The sequence below is a fragment of the Salmo salar genome, chromosome ssa01 (assembly GCF_905237065.1).
Source record: "Salmo salar chromosome ssa01, Ssal_v3.1, whole genome shotgun sequence".
In the NCBI taxonomy this organism is placed as follows: Eukaryota; Metazoa; Chordata; class Actinopteri; order Salmoniformes; family Salmonidae; genus Salmo; species Salmo salar.
In genome coordinates, this window is record NC_059442.1 from 151,349,876 (window position 1) to 151,369,024 (window position 19,149).

General features: G+C 44.5%; 1 protein-coding gene across 4 annotated transcripts in view; it reads left to right on the forward strand.

Moving 5' to 3' along the window:
- The window catches only part of LOC106568380 (unconventional myosin-XVIIIb), a 60,298-nt gene that overhangs the window by 12,896 nt on the left and 28,253 nt on the right, over positions 1-19,149 (forward strand). For all 4 annotated transcript variants that reach the window (XM_045692220.1, XM_045692218.1, XM_045692221.1 and 1 more), the window contains 13 exons: positions 1,508-1,678; positions 2,273-2,363; positions 2,598-2,790; positions 2,876-2,956; positions 8,096-8,216; positions 8,743-8,890; positions 9,453-9,636; positions 10,231-10,387; positions 10,559-10,734; positions 10,982-11,110; positions 17,751-17,894; positions 18,095-18,184; positions 18,364-18,483. In XM_045692220.1, the coding sequence (XP_045548176.1) occupies positions 1,508-1,678; positions 2,273-2,363; positions 2,598-2,790; positions 2,876-2,956; positions 8,096-8,216; positions 8,743-8,890; positions 9,453-9,636; positions 10,231-10,387; positions 10,559-10,734; positions 10,982-11,110; positions 17,751-17,894; positions 18,095-18,184; positions 18,364-18,483 (1,805 nt within the window). The remainder of the gene's footprint in view (positions 1-1,507; positions 1,679-2,272; positions 2,364-2,597; positions 2,791-2,875; positions 2,957-8,095; positions 8,217-8,742; positions 8,891-9,452; positions 9,637-10,230; positions 10,388-10,558; positions 10,735-10,981; positions 11,111-17,750; positions 17,895-18,094; positions 18,185-18,363; positions 18,484-19,149) is intronic.

Sequence of the window (19,149 nt, forward strand, 5' to 3'; positions counted from 1 at the left end):
TGTAGAAACATCTCAATGATGATCAATGGAAACAGGATGCACCTGAGCTCAATTTCGAGTCTCATAGCAAAGGGTCTGAATACTTATGTAAATAACCTGTTTTTGCTTTTTCATTATGGGTTATTGTGTGTAGATTGCTGAGGTTTTATGTGAATTTAATCCATTTTAGAATAAGACTTAACGCAATAACATTTTTAAAAAGTCAAGGGGTGTGAATACTTTACTGAAGACACTAGATTATACTTTATATAGTCTGAACTGAAGACACTGTAGATTATACTTTATATAGTCTGAAGACACTGTAGATTATACTTTATATAGTCTGAAGACACTGTAGATTATACTTTATATAGTCTGAAGACACTGTAGATTATACTTTATATAGTCTGAAGACACTGTAGATTATACTTTATATAGTCTGAAGACACTGTAGATTATACTTTATATAGTCTGAAGACACTGTAGATTATACTTTATATAGTCTGAAGACACTGTAGATTATACTTTATATAGTCTGAAGACTCTGTAGATTATACTTTATATAGTCTGAAGACACTGTAGATTATACTTTATATAGTCTGAAGACTCTGTAGATTATACTTTATATAGTCTGAACTGAAGACACTGTAGTTTATACTTTATATAGTCTGAAGACACTGTATATTATACTTTATATAGTCTGAAGACACTGTAGATTATACTTTATATAGTCTGAAGACACTGTAGATTATACTTTATATAGTCTGAAGACACTGTAGATTATACTTTATATAGTCTGAAGACTCTGTAGATTATACTTTATATAGTCTGAAGACACTGTAGATTATACTTTATATAGTCTGAAGACTCTGTAGATTATACTTTATATAGTCTGAACTGAAGACACTGTAGTTTATACTTTATATAGTCTGAAGACACTGTAGATTATACTTTATATAGTCTGAAGACACTGTAGATTATACTTTATATAGTCTGAAGACACTGTAGATTATACTTTATATAGTCTGAAGACACTGTAGATTATACTTTATATAGTCTAAAGACACTGTAGATTATACTTTATATAGTCTGAAGACAATGTAGATTATACTTTATATAGTCTGAAGACACTGTAGATTATACTTTATATAGTCTAAAGACACTGTAGATTATACTTTATATAGTCTGAAGACACTGTAGTTTATACTTTATATAGTCTGAAGACACTGTAGATTATACTTTATATAGTCTGAAGACACTGTAGATTATACTTTATATAGTCTGAAGACACTGTAGTTTATACTTTATATAGTCTGAAGACACTGTAGATTATACTTTATATAGTCTGAAGACACTGTAGATTATACTTTATATAGTTTAGCGGTTAGTAGGACCTATGAAAACATGACAGTCATACCAATACTTTCTCTTTCTGTTTTCCACCCTCTTCTTTTCTTTTTCCATCCCCTTTTTCTCCACTCCCTCCCTTCCCCTGTCCTCCTCTCACCACCTCCCCTCCTCACCCCAGTGGGGCGTAGGGCGTTTGTGAGTTTCGACAGTGCCCAGGTGGCCAGCAGTGTATTGGGGTGTGAGGGGGAGGAGCTCCACACAGCAGTGTTCAAACACCACCTCAGACAACTGCTGCAGAGAGCCACTGGGGGTGGCAGAGAAAGACACGCTACTACTGATGCAGAGGAGGGTAAGATAGAGACACACAGGTACTCGCAAGCAGGCAGGCACACACACACACTCTGTCACTCCAACCTGGTCTCAGAGCATTTCGTATTATTCTATAAGCAAATCCAGTTAGTATGACATGTTACGTTTCATATGGTATGTATTAATTTGTGGATGTCCATCATTCATTTCGTATGATCTGTTATGAATTACAATTCATATTATATGTTGCAAATTTGCAAAACGTAATATATGTTACGAATTTGTAAAATGTATGATATGTTATGAATTCTAGCTAGGTGGCTAACGTTAGCTAGCTGGCTAACGTTAGCCAGGCTAGGGGTTAGGGCTAAGGTTAGGATTTAGCATAAAGGATTAAGGTTTGGGTTAGGGGAAAGGTTTGCTAAAGGGGTTAAGGTTAGGGGAAGGGTTAGCTAGCATGCTAAGTAGTTAAAAAGTACTAAGTAGTTGAAAAATTGCTAACTGATATCATACTGATTTGAGTGTCCTGGATTTACATTTACTATATTACGTCTAGTCTATGAGAACAGGCTGGCCACTCTGCCTCATCCTGTGTGTCTGCCCCACCTCTCTCTCTATCTCTCTCTCTGTCTAGGTCCCAGGATGAGCGCTACTCAGTGTGTAGATGGCATGGCTTCTGGACTGTACGAAGAACTCTTCACGGCTATAGTGTCACTTATCAACAGGTACACACACACGTTCTGTCATCACACACACATTCTGTCATCACACACACGTTCTGTCATCACACACACCTTTTATTTTGGCCTGTTCAAGACTAGTATAGTACAGAGGATCAAGAGTCATCTGTTTGTGGAGTTGTGATGTAGAGCCCCCTCAGGCAGTGTAGTATCTATATACCTGAGTATATGTGGTAGTGGTGAGGTGAGCCCTGGGTGTTTCCTCCTGTTTCCCACCAGGGCCCTGAGCTCTCAGCAGCTGACATTAGCCTCTGTGATGGTGGTGGACACTCCAGGCCTCCGCAACCCCAGACACAGTGCAGAGGAGAGGGCTGCAGGCTGGTCTGAACTCTGTCATAACTACCTACAAGAGAGACTGCTGGAGTACTACTACACACACACCTTCACACACACACTGGAAAGATACGCACAGGTACAGTAACATACACACACTCAAGTAATGTGATACTTGTTCTCCTGTATGACTGCTAAGAGTGTGTGCTGTTCTGTTGTTCCAGGACAAAGTTCATGTAGACTTTGAAGCTCCAGAGACCAGTCCTGCTGAGGTGGTGTCCTCCATAGACCAGCCTGCTCGACAGGTAACACACACACAACCATCTTCTACCTGTACCTAACACACACACACAACCATCTGCTACCTGTACCTAACACACACACAACCATCTTCTACCTGTACCTAACACACACACAACCATCTTCTACCTGTACCTAACACACACACAACCATCTGCTACCTGTACCTAACACACACACAACCATCTTCTACCTGTACCTAACACACACACAACCATCTTCTACCTGTACCTAACACACACACAACCATCTGCTACCTGTACCTAACACACACACAACCATCTTCTACCTGTACCTAACACACACACAACCATCTTCTACCTGTACCTAACACACACACAACCATCTGCTACCTGTACCTAACACACACACAACCATCTTCTACCTGTACCTAACACACACACAACCATCTTCTACCTGTACCTAACACACACACAACCATCTTCTACCTGTACCTAACACACACACAACCATCTTCTACCTGTACCTAACACACACACAACCATCTTCTACCTGTACCTAACACACACACAACCATCTTCTACCTGTACCTAACACACACACAACCATCTTCTACCTGTACCTAACACACACACAACCATCTTCTACCTGTACCTAACACACACACAACCATCTGCTACCTGTACCTAACACACACACAACCATCTGCTACCTGTACCTAACACACACACAACCATCTTCTACCTGTACCTAACACACACACAACCATCTTCTACCTGTACCTAACACACACACAACCATCTTCTACCTGTACCTAACACACACACAACCATCTTCTACCTGTACCTAACACACACACAACCATCTACTACCTGTACCTAACACACACACAACCATCTCTACCTGTAACTAACACACACACAACCGTCTTCTACCTGTACCTAACACACACACAACCATCTTCTACCTGTACCTAACACACACACAACCGTCTTCTACCTGTACCTAACACACACACAACCATCTTCTACCTGTACCTAACACACACACAACCACCTGCTACCTGTACCTAACACACACACAACCATCTTCTATCTGTACCTAACACACACACAACCATCTGCTACCTGTACCTAACACACACACAACCATCTTCTACCTGTACCTAACACACACACAACCATCTGCTACCTGTACCTAACACACACACAACCATCTTCTACCTGTACCTAACACACACACAACCATCTGCTACGTGTACCTAACACACACACAACCATCTTCTACCTGTACCTAACACACACACAACCATCTTCTACCTGTACCTAACACACACACAACCATCTGCTACCTGTACCTAACACACACACAACCATCTTCTACCTGTACCTAACACACACACAACCATCTTCTACCTGTACCTAACACACACACAACCATCTGCTACCTGTACCTAACACACACACACAACCATCTGCTACTTGTACCTAACACACACACAACCATCTTCTACCTGTACCTAACACACACACAACCATCTGCTACCTGTACCTAACACACACACAACCATCTTCTACCTGTACCTAACACACACACAACCATCTTCTACCTGTACCTAACACACACACAACCATCTTCTACCTGTACCTAACACACACACAACCATCTTCTACCTGTACCTAACACACACACAACCATCTACTACCTGTACCTAACACACACACAACCATCTTCTACCTGTACCTAACACACACACAACCATCTGCTACCTGTACCTAACACACACACAACCATCTGCTACCTGTACCTAACACACACACAACCATCTGCTACCTGTACCTAACACACACACAAATGTCTGCTACCTGTACCTAACACACACACACAACCATCTTCTACCTGTACCTAACACACACACAACCATCTGCTACCTGTACCTAACACACACACAACCATCTGCTACCTGTACCTAACACACACACACAACCATCTTCTACCTGCACCTAACACACACACAACCGTCTGCTACCTGTACCTAACACACACACAACCATCTGCTACCTGTACCTAACACACACACAACCATCTTCTACCTGTACCTAACACACACAACCATCTGCTACCTGTACCTAACACACACACAACTATCTTCTACCTGTACCTAACACACACACAACCATCTGCTACCTGTACCTAACACACACACAACCATCTGCTACCTGTACCTAACACACACACAACCATCTTCTACCTGTACCTAACACACACACAACCACCTGCTACCTGTACCTAACACACACACAACCATCTTCTATCTGTACCTAACACACACACAACCATCTTCTACCTGTACCTAACACACACACAACCATCTTCTACCTGTACCTAACACACACACAACCATCTGCTACCTGTACCTAACACACACACAACCATCTGCTACTTGTACCTAACACACACACAACCATCTTCTACCTGTACCTAACACACACACAACCATCCTCTACCTGTACCTAACACACACACAACCATCTGCTACCTGTACATAACACACACACAACCATCTTCTACCTGTACCTAACACACACACAACCATCTTCTACCTGTACCTAACACACACACAACCATCTGCTACCTGTACCTAACACACACACACAACCATCTGCTACTTGTACCTAACACACACACAACCATCTTCTACCTGTACCTAACACACACACAACCATCTTCTACCTGCACCTAACACACACACAACCGTTTTCTACCTGTACCTAACACACACACAACCCTCCTGCTACCTGTACCTAACACACAAACAACCATCTGCTACCTGTACCTAACACACACACAACCATCTGCTACCTGTACCTAACACACACACAACCATCTTCTACCTGTACCTAACACACACACAACCATCTGCTACCTGTACCTAACACACACACAACCATCTTCTACCTGTACCTAACACACACACAACCATCTCTACCTGTAACTAACACACACACAACCGTCTTCTACCTGTACCTAACACACACACAACCATCTTCTACCTGTACCTAACACACACACAACCATCTTCTACCTGTACCTAACACACACACAACCATCTTCTACCTGTACCTAACACACACACAACCACCTGCTACCTGTACCTAACACACACACAACCATCTTCTACCTGTACCTAACACACACAACCATCTGCTACCTGTACCTAACACACACACAACCATCTGCTACCTGTACCTAACACACACACAACCATCTTCTACCTGTACCTAACACACACACAACCATCTTCTACCTGTACCTAACACACACACAACCATCTTCTACCTGTACCTAACACACACACAACCATCTGCTACCTGTACCTAACACACACACAACCATCTTCTACCTGTACCTAACACACACACAACCATCCTCTACCTGTACCTAACACACACACAACCATCTTCTACCTGTACCTAACACACACACAACCATCTTCTACCTGTACCTAACACACACACAACCATCTTCTACCTGTACCTAACACACACACAACCATCTGCTACCTGTACCTTAACACACACAACCATCTGCTACCTGTACCTAACACACACACAACCATCTTCTACCTGTACCTAACACACACACAACCATCTTCTACCTGTACCTAACACACACACAACCATCTTCTACCTGTACCTAACACACACACAACCATCTTCTACCTGTACCTAACACACACACAACCATCTTCTACCTGTACCTAACACACACACACAACCATCTTCTACCTGTACCTAACACACACACAACCATCTGCTACCTGTACCTAACACACACACAACCAGCTGCTACCTGTACGTAACACACACACAACCATCTTCTACCTGCACCTAACACACACACAACCATCTGCTACCTGTACCTAACACACACACAACCATCTGCTACCTGTACCTAACACACACACAACCATCTTCTACCTGTACCTAACACACACACAAACGTCTTCTACCTGTACCTAACACACACACACAACCATCTTCTACCTGTACCTAACACACACACAACCATCTGCTACCTGTACCTAACACACACACAACCATCTTCTACCTGTACCTAACACACACACAACCATCTTCTACCTGTACCTAACACACACACAACCATCTTCTACCTGTAACTAACACACACACAACCATCTTCTACCTGTACCTAACACACACACAACCATCTGCTACCTGTACCTAACACACACACACAACCATCTTCTACCTGTACCTAACACACACACAACCATCTTCTACCTGTACCTAACACACACACAACCATCTTCTACCTGTACCTAACACACACACAACCATCTGCTACCTGTACCTAACACACACACAACCATCTTCTACCTGTACCTAACACACACACAACCATCTGATACCTGTACCTAACACACACACAACCATCTGCTACCTGTACCTAACACACACACAACCATCTTCTACCTGTACCTAACACACACACAACCACCTGCTACCTGCACCTAACACACACACAACCATCTGCTACCTGTACCTAACACACACACAACCATCTGCTACCTGTACCTAACACACACACAACCATCTTCTACCTGTACCTAACACACACACAACCATCTGCTACCTGTACCTAACACACACACAACCCTCTTCTACCTGTACCTAACACACACATAACCATCTGCTACCTGTACCTAACACACACACAACCTCCTCTACCTGTACCTAACACACACACAACCATCTTCTACCTGTACCTAACACACACACAACCATCTTCTACCTGTACCTAACACACACACAACCATCTGCTACCTGTACCTAACACACACACAACCATCTTCTACCTGTACCTAACACACACACAACCATCTGCTACCTGTACCTAACACACACACAACCATATTCTACCTGTACCTAACACACACACAACCATCTTCTACCTGTACCTAACACACACACAACCATCTGCTACCTGCACGTAACACACACAGCACACATCAATAACCAACTGTAGAGAGACTACAGCTCCTATACCCATTCTGAGAACTTCCACTAATCGTCCAGTGTGCCACACACTGTTCCGGGCACAGTGTTCCGGGCACAGACTAGCCTCGCCAGATGAACATGGTGTGTGTGTGTGTGTGGTAGGTACGAGGGGCGGAGGGAGACCCCAGAGGACTGCTGTGGGTTCTGGATGAGGAGATGGTGACTCCAGGATCGACAGAAAACACTGTCCTGGAGAGAGTCTGCCAGTACTACAGCTCTACTGGTGAGACGGGAGGGTGGGGAGGGTGGGGAGAGTGGGGAGAGTGGAGAGAGTGGAGGGTGGGGAGGGTGGAAAGAGTGGAGAGTGGGGAGAGGAGAGAGAGTGGAGGGTGGGGAGAGTGGAGAGTGGGGAGAGTGGGGAGAGTGGGGAGAGTGGAGAGAGTGGGGAGAGTGGGGAGAGTGGGGAGAGTGGATAGTGAGATAATGACATTTGAAATGTGAGTCTAATGTTTCCTGTTCATTGTTATTGTTTATTTAACTTTTGATTATTATCTATTTCACTTGCTTTGGAAATGTAAACATGCCAATAAAGCCCTTAGGGTGGGCGGGAGGAAGAGAGAGAAAGAGAGAAGTGGGGGTGTCTGTGTTCGTTTGTTGCTGTGTGAGTGTAAGAGTTTGGGCGAGAGTGTGTATGTCAGTGTTTTGTCAGTTTCAGTGATACAGAAGATATTGTGTCAGCAGTGGACATGTGATTCTGTTGTATGGTGGCATAGAAGTTCTGTCCTAAACTCTGGTTTGTCTGTCCTCAGTGCGTCAGTGTGAACAGCCCCTGCAGTGTGAGGTGAGCCACCTGATGGGTTCTGACCCGGTCAGATATGACCTGACGGGATGGTTCAGCCTGGTCCAGAACAACCCTTCTGCTCTCAACGCCATCTCACTGCTGCAGAATTCCTCTGTGTAAGTGTTGCCGAATCTCAGATCCACCCTTCGCCCTGGTTACTAACCTCTAGCCATGTTACCATATTGCTTTTATCCATTTAACTATTTCAGATCTATAAGATGTGTAAAAGATGTATATGTGTGTTTAATGAAATGATATACAATACATTTTTTTTTGAATGAATTAAATGTTGGCTTCAGCCTTTCCTTCTCTCTCCCTCTCTTTATCTCTCTCCCTCTCTTTTTCTCGCTCCCTCTCTTTCTCTCTTTCCCTCTCTTTTTCTCGCTCCCTCTCTCTTTCTCCCTCTCTTTCTCTCTCTCCCTCTCTTTCCCCCTCTCCCTCTCTTTCTCTCTCTCCCTCTCTTTCTCTCTCTCCCTCTCTTTCTCCCTCGCTTTCTCTCTCTCCCTCTCTTTCTCTTTCTCTCTCCCTCTTTCTCTCTCTCCCTCTTTTTCTCTCTCTCCCTCTCTTTCTCCCTCTCTTTATCCCTCTCTCTTTCTCTCTCTCCCTCTTTTTCTCTCTTTCCCTCTCTTTCTCCCTCTCTTTACCCCTCTACCTCTCTTTCTCTCTCTCCATTTCCAGTGGGGTAGTGAAGGCGTTATTCGGCCCCCGTGCCTCTGTGCCCCCTCTGTGTCGTGGTTTGGGAGGGGTGGAGGGGGGCAGCCAGCGCTCGCTACAGAGGAGTGGCACCGTCAGAAAGACCTTCAGTGGAGGAATGGCCGCCATACGCCGACACTCCCACTGTATATCAGTCAAACTACAGGCCGTAAGTACCCTAATACACACTCCCACTGTATATCAGTGAAACTACAGGCCGTAAGAACCCTAATACACACTCCCACTTTATAATCAGTCAAACTACAGGCCGTAAGTACCCTAATACACACTCCCACTTTATAATCAGTCAATCTACAGGCCGTAAGTACCCTAATACACACTCCCACTTTATAATCAGTCAAACTACAGGCCATAAGTACCCTAATACACACTCCCACTTTATAATCAGTCAAACTACAGGCCATAAGTACCCTAATACACATTCCCACTTTATAATCAGTCAAACTACAGGCTGTAAGTACCCTAATACACACTCCCACTTTATAATCAGTCAAACTACAGGCCATAAGTACCCTAATACACACTCCCACTTTATAATCAGTCAAACTACAGGCCATAAGTACCCTAATACACATTCCCACTTTATAATCAGTCAAACTACAGGCTGTAAGTACCCTAATACACACTCCCACTTTATAATCAGTCAAGCTTCAGGCCATAAGTAACCTAATACACACTCCCACTGTATATCAGTGAAACTACAGGCCGTAACTACCCTAATACACGCCACCCCCCCTTCCAGGATGCTCTATTGAATCTGATTCGTCGAGCCAGGCCAGTGTTCCTGCAGTGTGTGGGTGCTAAGACTGACAGCGGTGGTGGAGGATTCGACATCCCTGCTCTCAGGACCCAGCTGCACTCTACACACATCCTCCCTGCCCTGCAGCTCTACCGCACAGGTTAGTGTTAGCCTAGAGTTAGCCCTCAGATAGATGTGCACAGTGTAGTTTAGCAGAGCGTTAGCCATTCTGCACAGGTTATATAGTTGATCATTTGGGAATTTTGGTGGCAGCATAGTGCTCACCTGTATAGCGATGGCTGACCCACCCTATTCCATCTCTCTCTCTCAGGTTATCCGGAACATATGACTCTGAGTGACTTCAGGTGTCGTTTCCAGGCTCTGTCTCCTCCGGTCATGAAACGCTATGGTTCAGTCTTCATCACCCCGGATGAGAGGAAGGCAGTGGAGGAGCTGCTGGTAGAACTGGATCTGAACAAGAAGAGTATCGTACTGGGAGCCGGCAGGGTGAGAGAGAGAGGCTTCTGACTAGGAGTACTGAGCTCCTTAATGTTAGTCTCTGACACACCCTGTCTCTGTAGATTAGTTACATTGACTGTAGTAACTTTCCCTCCCTCTCTCTGTCTCTCCCTCTTTCTGTCTCTCACTCCCTCTCGCTGTCTCTCACTCCCTCTCTCTCTTTCTCTCTCTCTTCCCTTCTCTCTCTCTCCACTCTCTTTCTGTCTCCCCTTTCTTCTACCCGTCCTCCCCCCAGGTGTTTATGAAGCGAGGTGTGTTAAAGTACCTGGACCAGCAGAGAGACAAGCTGGTCAGTGTCTGGCTAATTCACCTACAGGCTGCCTGTATGGGACACCTGGCTAGACAACAACACCGCAAAATGAAGGCGAGTTTGACCCCTGACCCAGAATCATTAGCCTAGGTACAACATGTCTGTCAGGTGTACTGTGCTAGGTTAGGTAGGTGCAGTTGTAACGTGTGTGTGTGTGTGTGTGTGTGTGTGTGTGTGTGTGTGTGTGTGTGTGTGTGTGTGTGTGTGTGTGTGTGTGTGTGTGTGTGTGTGTGTGTGTGTGTGTGTGTGTGTGTGTGTGTGTGTGTGTGTGTGTGTGTGTGTCTGTTAGATATTACTGCACTGTTGGAGCTAGGAACACAAGCATTTCGCAACACCTGTAATAACATCTGCTAAATATGTGGATGTGACCAACCGATGTGATTTGTTACACCTACCCTAACATAACACACCTGGGTTACACCTGCAGCTGGGGACGGACGGACGGACACATATTTAGCAGATGTTATTGCAGGTGTTGCGAAATGCTTGTGTTTCTAGCTCCAACACTGCAGTAATATCTAACAATTCACAACAAGACACACACATCTAAAGGTAAAATAATGAAATTAAGAAGTATATAAATATTAGGACAAGCAATGTCGGAGTGGCATAGACTAAAACACAGTAGAATAAAATACAGTAAATACATATGAAATGAGTAAAGGAGCTTGTAAACATTATTAAAGTGACTAGTGTTCCATTATTAAAGTGGCCAGTGATTCCATGTCTATGTATACAGGGCAGCAGCCTCTAAGGTGCAGGGTTGAGTAACCAGGTGGTAGCCGGCTAGTGATGGCTATTTAACAGTCTGATGGCCTTGAGATAGAAGCTGTTTTTCAGTCTCTTTCCCAGCTTTGATGCACCTGTACTGACCTCACCTTCTGGATGATAGCGGGGTGAACAGGTCGTGGCTCGGGTGGTTGATGTCCTTGATGATCTTTTTGGCCTTCCTGTTACATCAGGTGCTGTAGGTGTCCTGGAGAGCAGGTAGTTTGCCCCTGGTGATGCGTTGGGCAGACCGCACCTCCCTCTGGAGAGCCCTGTGGTTGCGAGCAGTGCAGTTGACGTGCAGCTCTCAATTGTGCATCTGTAAAAGTTTGTGAGGGCCAAGCCAAATTTCTTCAGCCTCCTGAGGGTGAAGAGACGATGTTGCGCCTTCTTCCCCACACTGTCTGTGAGGGTGGAACATTTCAGTTTGTCGATGATGTGTACGCCGAGGAACTTTAAGCTTTCCACCTTCTCCACTGCGGTCCCATAGATGTGGATAGGGGCGTGCTCCCTCTGCTGTTCCCTGAAGTCCACGATCAGCTCCTTCATTTTGTTGAGGGAGAGGTTATTTACCTGGCACCACTCCACCAGGGCCCTCACCTCTTCCCTATAGGCTGTCTCTTCATTGTTGGTAATCAGGCCTACAACTGTTGTGTCCTCTGCAAACTTGATGATTGAGTTGGAAGCATGCATGGCCATGGAGTCATGGGAGTGCGGGAGGGTGCTGAGGACGCTCCCTTGTGAGGCCACTCTGTTGAGGAATCGGCGAAGGGGCAGTGTTGTTTCCTACCTTCACCTCCATGGGGCAGCCCATCAGGAAGTCCAGGACCCAGTTGCACAGGGCGGTGTTCAGACCCAGGGCCCCGAGCTCAATGATGAGCTTGGAGGGTACGATGGTGTTGAAGGCTGAGCTATAGTCAATGAACACCATTCTTACATAGGTATTCCTCTTGTCCGGATGGGATAGGGCAGTGCGATGGCGATTGCATTGTCTGTGGATCTATTGGGGCAGTATTCAAATTTAAGTGGGTCTAGAATGACAGGTAATGTAGAGGTAATATGATCCTTGACTAGTCTCTCAAAGCACTTCATAGACGCTTATATGAAATCCCGCTATGCCCTCAGATGAACCATCAAACAAGCAAAGCGTCAATACAGGATTAAGGTTGAATCCTACTACACCAGCTCTGACGCTCGTCGGATGTGGCAGGGCTTGAAAACTATTACCGACTACAAAGGGAAACCCAGACGCGAGCTGCCCATTGACACGAGCCTACCAGACGAGCTAAATGCCTTTTATGCTCGCTTCGAGGCAAGCAACACTGAAGCATGCACGAGAGCACCAGCTATTCTGGATGACTGTGAGATAATGCTCTCAGTAGCCGATGTGAACAAAACCTTTAAACAGGTCAACATTCACAAAGCCGCTGGGCCAGACGGATTACCAGGACGTGTACTCAAAGCATGGACGGACCAAATGTCCAGTGTCTTCACTGACACTGTCCAGTGTCTTCACTGACATTTTCAAACTCTCCCTGACCAAGTCTGTAATACCTACATGTTTCAAGCAGACCACCATAGTCCCTGTGCCCAGGGAAGCGAAGGTAACCTGCCTAAATGATTACCGCCCCATAGCACTCATGTCGGTAGCCATGAAGTGCTTTGAAAGGCTGGTCATGGCTAACATCATCACCATCAACCCGGACACCCTAGACCCACTCCAATTTGCATACCGCCCCAACAGATCCACAGATGACGCACACCATCATTCAGCTTGCTGACGACACAACAGTGGTAGCTGATCACTGACAATGGTGAGATGGCTATAGGGAGGAGGTCAGAGAACTGTCAGTGTGGTGCCAGGACAACAACCTCTCCCTCAATGTGAACAAGACAAAGGAGCTGATAGTGGACTACAGGAAAAGGCGGGCCGAACAGGTCCCCATTAACATCAACGGGGCTGTAATGGAGCGGGTCGAGAGTTTCAAGTTCCTTGGTGTCCACATGTTTGGACCACATTATGGTCCAAACATACCAAGACAGTTGTGAAGAGGGCACGACAATGCCTTTTCCCCCTCAGGAGAGTGAAAAGATTTGGCATGGATCCCCAAATGCTCAAAAGGTTCTACAGCTGCACCATCGAGAGCATCCTGACCTGTTGCATCACCGCCTGGTATGGCAACTGCTCGGCATCTGACCGTAAGGCACTACAGAGGGTAATGTGAACGGCCTAGTACATCACTGGGGCCAAGCTTCCTGCCATCCAGGACCTATATAATAGGAGGTGTCAGAGGAAAGCCCATAAAATTGTCAGAGACTCCAGTCACCCAAGTTATAGACTGTTTTCTCTGCTACAGCATGGCAAGCGGTACTGGAGCGCCAAGTCTAGGACCAAAAGGCTCCTCAACAGCTTCTACCCCCAAGCCATTAGACTAGTGAACAATTCGCCATCGGACAATTTACATTGACCCCCCCCCCCCCCTTTGTACACTGCTGCTACTCGCTGTTTGTTTGTTATCAATACATAGTCACTTCACCCCAACCTAATTTTTTTATTTTATTTTATTTCACCTTTATTTAACCAGGTAGGCTAGTTGAGAACAAGTTCTCATTTGCAACTGCGACCTGGCCAAGATAAAGCATAGCAATTCGACACATACAACAACACAGAGTTACACATGGAATAAACAAAACATACAGTCAATAATACAGTACAAAAAAAGAAAACAAAAAGTCTATATACAGTGAGTGCAAATGAGGTAAGATAAGGGAGTTAAGGCAATAAATAGGCCATGGTGGCGAAGTAATTACAATATAGCAATTAAACACTGGAATGGTAGATGTGCAGAAGATTAATGTGCAAGTAGAGATACTGGGGTGCAATGAGCAAGATAAATAAATAAATACAGTATAGGGATGAGGTAGTTGGATGGGCTATTTACAGATGGGCTACGTACAGGTGCAGTGATCTGTGAGCTGCTCTGACAGCTGGTGCTTAAAGCTAGTGAGGGAGATATGAGTCTCCAGCTTCAGTGATTTTTGCAGTTCGTTCCAGTCATTGGCAGCAGAGAACTGGAAGGAAAGGCGACCGAAGGAGGAATTGGCTTTGGGGGTGACCAGTGAGATACACCTGCTGGAGCGTGTGCTACGAGTGGGTGCTGCTATGGTGATCAGTGAGCTGAGATAAGGCGGGGCTTTACCTAGCAGAGACTTGTAGATAACCTGTAGCCAGTGGGTTTGGCGACGAGTATGAAGCGTGGGCCAACCAACGAGAGCGTATAGGTGGGTAGTATATGGGGCTTTGGTGACAAAACGGATGGCACTGTGATAGACTGCATCCAATTTGTTGAGTAGAGTGTTGGAGGCTTTTTTATAGATGACATCGCCGAAGTCGAGGATCGTCAGTTCTACTAGGGTATGTTTGGCAGCATGAGTGAAGGATGCTTTGTTGTGAAATAGGAAGCCGATTCTAGATTTAATTTTGGATTGGAGATGCTTAATGTGAGTCTGGAAGGAGAGTTTACAGTCTAACCAGACTCCTAGGTATTTGTAGTTGTCCACGTTTTCTAAGTCTGAGCCGTCCAGAGTTGTGATGCTGGACGGGCGGGCAGGTGCGGGCAGTGATCGATTGAATAGCCTACATGTACAGATTACCTCAACTAGCCTGTACCCCCGCACACTGATTCTGTACCGGTGCCCCCTGTATATAGCCTCGTTATTGTTATTCTGTTACTTTTTATTATTACTTTTTATTTTAGTCTACTTGGTAAATATTTTCCTCTTTAACTGCACTGTTGGTTAACATTTACATTTTAGTCATTTAGCAGACGCTCTTATCCAGAGCGACTTACAGTAGTGAATGCATACATTTCATGGATTTTATATATATTTTTTTATATATATATATATTTTTGTACTGGCCCCCCGTGGGAATCGAACCCACAACCCTGGCGTTGCACACACCATGCTGGCGTTGCAAACACCATGCTCTACCAACTGAGCCACAGGGAAGGCAGGGCTTGTAAGTAAGCATTTCACAGTACACTACACTTGTTGTATTCTGCGCATGTGACAAATAAAGTTTGATTTGATTTGATGATGACAGAAGTGACTGCTATGGGGCAATAGTCATTTAGTTCAGTTACCTTCGCTTTCTTGGGTACAGGAACAATGGGGACAGCAGACTGGGATAGGGAGAGATTAAATATGTCTGTAAACACTCCAGCCAGCTGGTCTGCGCGTGCTCTGAGGACGCGGCTAGGGCTAGCCCAAATTAAACTGCCTGCTACTTGGGCCCAGAAGGTAGGATATGCATATTATTAGTACATTTGGATAGAAAACACTCTGAAGTTTCTAAAAATGTTTGAATGATGTCTGTGAGTATAACAGAACTCATGTGGCAGGCAAAAACCTGAGAAAAAATCCAACCAGGAAGTGGTTTGTAGTTTTTCAAGTGATTCCCTATCCAGTATACAGTGTCTGTGGGGTCATTTTGCACTTCCTACGGCTTCCACATGATGTCAACAGTCTTTAGAACGTTGGTTCATGCTTCTACTGTGACTAGGGAGAGAATAAGAGGTCCGGGAGTAAGATGACAGAGAATGACATGAGTTCAGTGGCGCGCACTCTCGTGAGAGTTAGCTGTGTTCCTTTTCTTTTTTGAAGACAAAGGAATCGTCCGGTTGGAATTTTACTGAAGATTTATGATAAAAACATCCTAAAGATTGATGCTATATATCGTTTGACATGTTTCTACGAACGCAAATATAACTTTTTTTGACTTTTCGTCGTGACATTTTGCGCACGCTTCCTGCATTTGGAGTAGTGGACTAAACGCGCCAACAAAAAGGAGGTTACTGGACATAAATGATGGACTTTATCAAACAAAACAAACATTTATTGTGGAACTGGGATTCCTGGGAGTGCATTCTGATGAAGATCATCAAAGGTAAGTGAATATTTATAATGCTATTTCTGATTTTAGTTGACTCCAAAATGGCGGGTATCTGTATTGCTAGTTGTTGTCTGAGCGCTGTACTCAGATTATTGCAAAGTGTGCTTTCGCTGTAAAGTTTTTTTTAAATCTGACACAGCGGTTGCATTAAGGAGAAGTGTATCTATAATTCTATGAATAACAGTTTAATATTTTATCAACGTTTATGATGAGTATTTCTGTAAATTGATGTGCTCATTCACCGGAAGTTTTGGAAGGCAAAACATTTCTGAACATTACACGCCAATGTAAAATGTTTTTTTTTATATAAATCTGAACTTTATCGAGCAAAACATACATGTATTGTGTAACATGAAGTCCTATGAGTGCCATCTGATGAAGATCATCAAAGGTTAGTGATTCATTTTAGCTGTATTTCTGGTTTTTGTGACGCTTCTCCGTGCTTGGAAAATGGCTGTGTAGTTTTTTTTGTCTCGGCGCTGTCCTAACATAATCTAATGTTATGCTTTCGCCGTAAAGCCTTTTTGAAATTGGACAATGTGGTTGGATTAACGAGAAGTGTATCTTTAAAATGGGATATAATAGTTGTATGTTTGACAAATTTGAATTATGAGATTTTTGTTGTTTTGAATTTGCCGCCCTGCTATTCCACTGGCTGTTGCTAGCGTCCCACATTTCCCAGAGAGGTTAAATGTCTTACTCACGTCGGCCACGGAGAACGAGTGCCCACAGTCCTTGGGAGCGAGCCGCGTCGATGGCACTGTGTTATTCTCAAAGTGGGCGAAGAAGGTGTTTAGCATGTCCGGGAGCAAGACGTCGGTGTCCGTGACGTGGCTTGTTTTCCTTTTGTAGTCCATGATTGTCTGTAGACCCTGCCACATATGTCTCGTGCCTGAGCTGTTGAATTGCGACTCTACTTTGTCTCTGTACTGACGATAACACTTGTGTGTATCTCTGTGTGTCCCCATACAGGTGCAGCAGATGGCAGTGAGGTGTGTCCAGAGTAACATCCGTACTCTGAGAGGCGTGGCCAAGTGGAGCTGGTGGAAACTGCTGTGTAGAGTACGACCCCTACTGGATGTTAACAAGGATGACCAGAGACTTAGAGCCAAGGAGGTAGGAATCGATTCAGAGACTAAGTGATACAGAGCAAAAAAAGTATGTTGATTCAGAGACTACTCATGATTCAGAGCCAAACAGTAACCACTTGATCCCAAGCCTTTTGAATCGACTCAATGCCAAAGAGTTATAAGAGCTAAGCTTTATCACTGGAGATTTGGAATGTTGTTTAATAAAATACTCTGATGATTTCCCAGAATGAGATCACGGCTCTGAGACGACGGCTGGAGAAGTCAGAGAGAGAGAGGAACGAGCTGAGACAGACCACTGACATCCTGGAGACCAAGGTGGGTATAGTTTGGGAGGCCTGTAAAGTATAAAGTTTGATTTAGGGATAGTAATATGTCAAGTTTGGGAGGCCTGTCAAGTGTAAAGTTTGAGGGAGCACTAAAGTGATAGGCTGGGGTGGACAAAGTGTAAAGTAAAGCTTTAGTTATGAATACAGGTGTGGGTGTGTTTCGTCTAGGTGACAGCGGTGTCGTCTGAACTAAGTGACGAGCGTTTCCGTGGTGAAGCTGTCAGTCAGGCGCTGGACATGGAGAGAGGAGAGAGACTACGACTCACCAGGGAAAACAAGGAACTACAGGTAGTATTACAACAGCACCCTAATAACTTTCCAGTACACAAGGAACTACAGGTAGTATTACAACAGCAACCTAATAACTCTCCAGTATACAAGGAACTACAGGTAGTATTACAACAGCACCCTAATAACTCTCCAGTACACAAGGAACTACAGGTAGTATTACAACAGCACCCTAATAACTCTCCAGTACACAAGGAACTACAGGTAGTATTACAACAGCACCCTAATAACTCTCCAGTATACAAGGAACTACAGGTAGTATTACAACAGCACCCTAATAACTTTCCAGTACACAAGGAACTACAGGTAGTATTACAACAGCAACCTAATAACTCTCCAGTATACAAGGAACTACAGGTAGTATTACAACAGCACCCTAATAACTCTCCAGTACACAAGGAACTACAGGTAGTATTACAACAGCACCCTAATAACTCTCCAGTACACAAGGAACTACAGGTAGTATTACAACAGCACCCTAATAACTCTCCAGTATACAAGGAACTACAGGTAGTATTACAACAGCACCCTAATAACTCTCCAGTATACAAGGAACTACAGGTAGTATTACAACAGCACCCTAATAACTCTCCAGTATACAAGGAACTACAGGTAGTATTACAACAGCACCCTAATAACTCTCCAGTACACAAGGAACTACAGGTA